General features: G+C 54.8%; 1 protein-coding gene across 7 annotated transcripts; it reads left to right on the top strand.

The window, feature by feature from the left end:
- Positions 1 to 55: 55 nt before the first annotated feature.
- Positions 56 to 3355, top strand: Hras (HRas proto-oncogene, GTPase). Of its 7 annotated transcripts, none has more exons than XR_015687435.1 (7): positions 56 to 197; positions 1041 to 1192; positions 1388 to 1566; positions 1718 to 1877; positions 1972 to 2061; positions 2600 to 2725; positions 2872 to 3135. XR_015687435.1 is itself a non-coding variant. In XM_087659910.1 (6 exons), the coding sequence occupies exons 2-5, from the start codon at positions 1082 to 1084 to the stop codon at positions 2032 to 2034; spliced, it is 513 nt and encodes a 170-aa protein (XP_087516036.1). In that variant the 5' UTR covers positions 56 to 197; positions 1041 to 1081; the 3' UTR covers positions 2035 to 2061; positions 2600 to 3135.
- Positions 3356 to 7513: the final 4158 nt, after the last annotated feature.

The following is a 7513-nucleotide window of genomic DNA, read 5'->3' as shown; positions in this document are numbered from 1 at the left end:
CGAGTTGACGGACGGGCGCGGGGCGGAGCGGGGCGGGGCGAGCGCGGGCCCGGCCAAGTCCCCGCCGTCCGCGCCCGGCGCCCGCAGCCCGAGCCGCACCCGCCGCGGACGGAGCCCATGCGCGGGCCCAGTCGGCGCCCGTCCGCGCCCCCGCCCTGCCCCGGCCCCGGCCCCGGGGGCAGTCGCGCCAGCAAGCGGTGAGTGCGGGCACGGGGTGGGGTGCGGGGCGCAGGTGATCGGTGCTTCCTTGCTTCTCTCGGCCCAGCAACGTGCCTAGCGTCCGGCTGCCCGCCTCTGCGGCCGGGCTCGCTCTGCCTGTGGCCGTCCTCCCAGCGAGGCGCCGCCCGGGCCTCCGGAGACTCTGCGCCCCGCGGCCATCACGCTCCGGCCTCGGGGCCACAAGGACACCCGCGTTGGGCCCCAACCAGGGCCTTCTGCTCCCAGCTACTCCTCGCGTTCCTGCAGTCACCTGCTTCCCACACCCTCAGCTTCCTCCCACCCCTCTGTGAAGGCTCCCTGGCCCCTTGTGGAAGGTTTGTCTTAGTGGAGGGCAGGGTCCTTCTCCAGCTACCCTTCCCCCGCTGCCGGGACCGCGCCTGGCATGCAGTAGGCGCTCAGTAAATAGTTGTAGGTTGCACCCACATGCCGGCGGGCCGGAGCCGGTTGTAGGCTGGCATTGGCCTGCCTGGGCACGCTAAGGCCGCCGTGGCAGGACCTGTTTTTTGGGGGGTGGCCTCAGCCCTCAGGCGCCTCCAGTTGAGAGTTTCTGCCTACCTAGCGACTTCTAATTTGGGTGCGTGGTTGGGAGAAGCTCTCAGCTGTCAGCCCTGCCTTGGGGGCCTCTCCCTGCTTCCTCACACAGCCATTAAGTGCTGTTGGAGGAGGGTGGGGGTCCTCCCTTTTCGAGTGGAGGTGCCACAGGTGATCACCCGGGCCACTGGCTTGCTTGCCTACTCAGTGCTGGAGAGAGCCCTTGGGTTAGGCATCTATTAGCAGTCTCAAGTGGCTAGGGCCTGGCTAAGTGTGATTCTCATTGGCAGGTGGGGCAGGAGCTCCTGGTTTGGCAGCCCCTGTAGAAGCGATGACAGAATACAAGCTTGTGGTGGTGGGCGCTGGAGGCGTGGGAAAGAGTGCCCTGACCATCCAGCTGATCCAGAACCATTTTGTGGACGAGTATGATCCCACTATAGAGGTGAGCTCTGACTACCTGCCAGAGGTGGGCTCTGGCAGTGGTCATGGGTTAGAGTCCCAAACAACCAGGTCTTGAAGTTGGTATGGGTCTGATTCCTACCTGATCCATCAGGGTATGAGAGGTGCAAGGGTAGGCTGGCTCTGTGGATTCTCTGTCTAAGAAGAGGTAGGACCCTTAAGCTGTGTTCTTTTGCAGGACTCCTACCGGAAACAGGTAGTCATTGATGGGGAGACGTGTTTACTGGACATCTTAGACACAGCAGGTCAAGAAGAGTATAGTGCCATGCGGGACCAGTACATGCGCACAGGGGAGGGCTTCCTCTGTGTATTTGCCATCAACAACACCAAGTCCTTTGAAGACATCCATCAGTACAGGTGAGCCACCTATGGCTAGCCCGTGAGCCCATGGCATATGTGAGGAAGGTTCTGTGTGCACACTGAGGCTTTATGTCTTTTTTTGAATGTCCTGGACACAGTCAGGCCTGCAGTCTGCTAGCTGGCTCATATACACCCCATCCCCCTCCAGGGAGCAGATCAAGCGGGTGAAAGATTCAGATGATGTGCCAATGGTGCTGGTGGGCAACAAGTGTGACCTGGCCGCTCGCACTGTTGAGTCTCGGCAGGCCCAGGACCTTGCTCGCAGCTATGGCATCCCCTACATTGAAACATCAGCCAAGACCCGGCAGGTGAGCTTGTTCCCCTCTCCACAGCTAGTCAAGGATTCACCATGCCCCACCCCAGCCAGGGAGCAGAGCTCATCGCCCCTCTCCCTCAACACAGGGCAGCCGCTCTGGCTCTGGCTCCAGCTCCGGGACCCTCTGGGACCCCCCGGGACCCATGTGACCCATGTGACCCAGCGGCCCTCATGCTGTAAGTCTTCCAGACCGCAGGGCTGTGAGGGAGGCAAGGGCCAGGGTCTGGGCTTATGCCCTAAAGTTCTGGGTTGACATAGCTCCAGGGCAGGATGGGGTCCATGGAGAGAGCTGCCCTGAGCCAGGCCGGAGCGGTGACCCAGGGGCCTAGTTCTTCTTGTCTCCAGTGTCCTATGGAGATTTGCTATTTTAAGCCCTTAAGTGTTGTTAGGTTGTTAACCTTGAGACATACTGGGGGTCTGGGAGAGTCTGAGTTAAGTGGCTCTGATTTTTCAGTGGTATTTAGGAGTGAACCTACTTAAAGAGAGTGGCTCTGACTTTTCAGTGGTATTCAGGAGTGGACCTGCTTAAAGAGAGTGGCCTGTACTTTTTAGATGGCCAGAGCCCAGCTCCCTATTTATTTTGGTTTTGCAGCTGAGGAAGGGAGCCTCCAGCATTGGGGTGTTACCTGATCCAGTCAGGGAGTTTCTTACCCAGAGAGCAGAGCACCCCTTTCCTCCTCAGAGTCCTCTCTGATCCAGTCCCTCTGTTCCCAGGGTGTGGAGGATGCCTTCTACACACTAGTACGTGAGATTCGGCAGCATAAACTGCGGAAACTGAACCCGCCTGATGAGAGTGGCCCTGGCTGCATGAGCTGCAAGTGTGTGCTGTCCTGACACCAGGTGAGGCAGGGACCAGCAAGACATCTGGGGCAGTGGCCTCAGCTAGCCAGATGAACTTCATATCCACTTTGATGTCCCTGCTCCCCCAATTCTGCCAATCCCCCTGCCTGCAGTCAGTCATGTCCTTTGTGCCCGTCCCGGCACAGGCTCAGGACGAGGAGGTGCCGGATGCAGGGAGGAGGTGCTGTCGGAAGGAAGGAAAGAGGAGGGAAGGAAGGAAACGATGCTGGAGCCAGTCCAGTCCAGGGATGGTGGACAGATGTGACCAAGACCTTCGCATGGACAATTTGAACAGACTGTCATGAACTATCCCTGTTGCCACTGGCACCCAAGTCCTCCGCCCCTCTCAGCTCCCTTGGGCGCCTATGAGGGCACATGTTGAATCACAGTAAATTATTTGATGGTCTTGACTTGTCTCTGGCTGGAAGTAGGAGGTGTAGTGCCTGTGGCCTCACAGAAGATACTGGGGACCTGGGATCTATCATCTGCCTTGTTCCTGTTTCTAGAAGAGGCTGGGGAGGCTGGCCTGGGACCTGGGACTGTGCAGCCCTTCTCTTCTGCCTGCCTCAACTGTCTTGTGTTTCCTGCAGAAAGTTATAAATAACACAAGAATAGTCAGGTGATATGAAAGGTGACCTATTGTCCTTTAACTAATGGGAAGAGGACGGCTTCGAAAGTAAGGGGGCATCCCTTGTCTCCAGCAGAAAACATGTCTCCTGCATTCTTGGGCCCATAAAATAAATACAGCCCCAAGGATTACAGTGTGAGACCTGCCCTGCCCCAACATCCTGCAGCCCTCTGACCAGTGGTGGAGATCCTAGGACTCTGGAAATAGGGACCTGATATTTTCTGTGTACCCTCAGACCTCTGTCTAACTGGTGCCTAGGAGCCTGCCAATCTCAACTTCCTGAGTGGGTAGAAACTGCCTCACTGGTTTCTACCATTTCTCTGAGGTGTACAGGTGTTCTCTAAGTCATCTATATAGGCCTGCGAGGCACATACAGGTCAGATAGCTGCTCACTGCTCCCAAAGGGTGTGCCATGCTAGTGCCTCATTCTAGCACTAGTCATGACTATGGGAGGGTCCATCCACTTATCCTGGTCCTCATCCTGGCCACTGAGGCCCATGGTGGGTGCCCTTTACCCTCTCCAGACTCAGGTGGAGTTGGGTGAACTCCCTTTCTTTAGGACACCTGGAATGTAAGGAGGCTCCAATAGACATGATATAGAGCCTGCTACTGAGTAGTTGGGCAGTGGGACCCTACACTTGCTCTCTTCCACAGCAGCCAAATGTTCAGCTTTCCTTGTCCACATGTATTTGAGGCTCCTGAGGTATCATCTGAAGCTTCAATGACTCCTTTGGAGCCTTGTTGGTCATAAACCCAACGTGGGTTGGAGATAGGGTCTGCTATGCTAGGAGTTGTCTTTGTCCCTGTTTGGGAGTTTTAGCAGGCTGGGTACATTCTGGGCTGTGATTGTAAGGGTAGACAGGAGCTTAGTGTTCCTGTTGGAAGTAGTAGGGTGGAAAACATGGGGCAGAGCTTCTGGGGCCTAGGCATGCCTGCCCTGGGAAGGGACTCAAACTAGAGTTAACATGGGAAGCATAACACACTTTACCCCTTACTCCATAACAGGCCTGATGGTACTTCAGTTTTTGCCCAGCCTGAAGCAGCAAGTCTTACAGAGAGGCTTCAGGAAACTTTCCAGGGTGCATAGATGGACTCTGGGCTGGGCACTGGAAAAGGTCGTTTGTTGTCCATGTCCTGCCTGTGCCCAGGTCTGTCTTGCTGAGGCTACTACATCTCAAAGTCAAAGAGAGATCCTGCCAGGAAAGCACCCTCAACTCTTACCTGGGGTCGGGGGTTGGGGGTGGGATGGGCTTAGTACTTGGGACAATACCTTGTACCCTGCCCAGCTAACCACACCTGGCTAGCCCACCCTTCATGGCTGGCTCATTCAGGGTTAGAGAAGTAGATAGTGGGTTTGAGTGTGGCCCTTAGCTAGCCAAGGTCTGTACTAGATACTTGAGGAGTGACTTCTATGTACCTTGAGGACTGTTTTTTTCCCCACCATGGTCATGACCACAACCTCATCCTCTAGAATGTAGATATCCCAGAGCTTCAGGGGTACTTGAGGAGGTCTGCAGATACAGTGGCATCAGAGGATATCACCTGTCCAGGTTGGGAACAATGGCCCGAGCACAACCTTGGGTCCTCTGTAGAGAGGGAATCCCATGAGGCTGTTAATCAGGCTTGTAGCTGCCCTGAAATAGGGCCTGCCAATGCTCAGAGTTTCCCTGGCTCTGTCCTGGCTGGGTCTGCCCATGGTACGTGCTCAGACTTTGGTCTGTGCTGTGGGTAGGACAGCAAGAGGATCACTCTTAGAGTCTAGCTCATCTCTTAGATATGGGCTCTCCTGGGTCTTCTTGGGAGGCATGGCAGTTCCTAGGACAGTCACACCCCTGGGCTGGGCAACTGGTACTATAGAGCAAGGAAACTCCCTGCCTATTCTCACTCCACTGCTGTAATGGCAGGAGCCCTAGACAGTTGGTCTCTGCGCTGTCCTCATGAAAAAACAGAGTTACTCAGGGTCTTCTGCCCACAATTGCCCGCAAACCTCTATTCTAGGTCCAGCTCAGTGCCTTTGTGGATGAAGCAGGCCCCTTCATTCACTGTATACTCTTTTACTTCATTTTTATAGTAAGCTAGAAGCCAGTAGAGGATGGCCGGAAGCCCACTCGTACAATCCTGAGAGCCTATAGCCCACAAGCAGGGCTTTTTCCAGAGTCGGGGAGCCATACCTTGAAAACAGTGGCAGGTGTCCCAGGAGTCAGAGGCTTACCCAAGCCTCAGAGAAGGGAGGAAGAACACCCACACAAGTCCTACCTAGACTTGCTGCTCCACTAGGTCCTGGTTTCTGAAGGGCCGGGTAGCCTATGAGGAAGGACTGTGGTGGATAGGCTTTGAGCAGCTAGTTGGGCCCATGTAGCTGGTAAGGAACAGGGATGGAGGTTTGTGGCTGCCCCTTGGGCTCAGGATCAGGGAGGACATGGATAGGTTCCTGGCTGTCACCTGGGTTTTGGCCATAGATGGTAAGAGCTGCTGAATAGCCAGCAGGAATGAATCCCCTGCGTTTGTTCATGCACGGAGGGTTCTCTGCTGATGGGGACACAAGGGGATCCTTTGACATTCCCGAGACCATCTACAGCAGACAGTCCAGTGGTTCAGAACAGGGAAGGAAAGGTGCTATAAATTGTCACTAGTTAGCTGGCTGTCACCCAGCCTAGCTATTTTGTGCCGTGAGAGGCTGTCTACTTACCTTGGATAGTGTGCTGCTTATTGATCGGCTACTGGAACAGTACCCAAATAGCATCTTCCTTATTGAGGACCATTGTCAGGACAGAAGTAACCTGGCCCATGCCTAGGCAGTGGCTTCTGCTTTCAGGAATCAAAATCATTATGGGAGGAGATCACCCAAGATGGCTGAGGTCTCCTGGGGGCCTGCCAGAGGCCCCAGGGAAATTGAATGTGTGGCTATGATACCAGAGTTCAAGCCAGAGGATAGGGACCCCTTGTGTCAGCAGCCTCTGGAAGGAGGTCTGGAAAGTAGGTCGAAGAGGGGAGCAGCCACCTTGGGAACTGCCTGCTGGTCCTGTTCTTTTATGGGCTTCCGGCACATGGAGACCTGTCTCTGCTAAGCTGGAGTAGTAGCTTGGAAGATCCAGGCTTGAGGGCCATGTGCTCCTGAGATGGTGTGCTGCAGCACTGCCAAGATTATGGGGTTCCAGGGTAAAGCCATGAAGGAGTCAGGTCCAGGGAAGACCAGGAGCTAGGATTCCCCACCAGCTCCTAGCCGCACCTCCGTGTTCACAGTTCATCCTCAGTGCTGTGCCCTACGTACGCAGTGACAGCTGCCTGGAGGTGCAGGTGCAGGCATAAGCAGGGGCACGAGCCACTTCTTGTAAAAGGAAAAGAAGAACTGCTAAGCGGGACTAGACCCTAGAAACAGCAATGGCCATACAGTGTGACCTATATCACAGGGCCCTGTGTGGACCAGAGGAGAGGTCACAGTACCTTAGAGAAAATGTCCGTGCCCACTAGTACTGTCAGTCCCTGGCAGGGAAGCCCAGGCTGAGTTAGGACCATGCCCCAAGCAAGCAGTAAGCCACTCAGGACACTGCTGTTTCTACATTTTTTTTTTCTTTTCTTTTTTTTGGAGCTGGGGACTGAACCTTGCGCTTCCTAGGCAAGCGCTCTACCACTGAGCTAAATCCCCAACCCCTGTTTCTACATTTTGAGGGTGAACCATCTCAGGCATCCAGTGGTTGAAGTTTGGTTTCATCCTGGTTCATTTATTTTGTTGTGTGCATAGGGTTTCAGTCTTTGGACTGTTGTCTCAGAGGTTTAGAACAGGGTAAAGCCTGTGGTAGTCATAAAGTTAGTTCTATAAAACAAACAAACAAACAAACAAACAAACAAACCAATGTCTTCTACGGAGGAGGGCTAGTCTGTGACGGAGGGGCTGTACACCTGGCTCCATACTACTGGAGGCTCTGCTCTCCTCCCCACCCCCATTCCTGGTCTCCCCTCAGGAGTACTTTGTGCTTACAGCAGGCAGGTCATGCCCTTTAGCCTTGCACCTTCACCGGCCAGCTGTGTCACTTTGTAGGGCTTTACTTGCACATGGAGTTTAGTCCTGGTGCCCTCTCTGTAGGGCGTAAGTTACAGAGAGTGCTTCTCACTGTGTGTCATTTGTTTGCCAATATCATTCTCCTTGGCTGCCACCTGGG

Source organism: Rattus norvegicus, chromosome 1, assembly GCF_021556685.1.
Source record: "Rattus norvegicus strain SHRSP/BbbUtx chromosome 1, alternate assembly SHRSP_T2T, whole genome shotgun sequence".
NCBI classification, from domain to species: Eukaryota; Metazoa; Chordata; class Mammalia; order Rodentia; family Muridae; genus Rattus; species Rattus norvegicus.
This window is presented reverse-complemented; position numbering and strand designations above follow the sequence as displayed.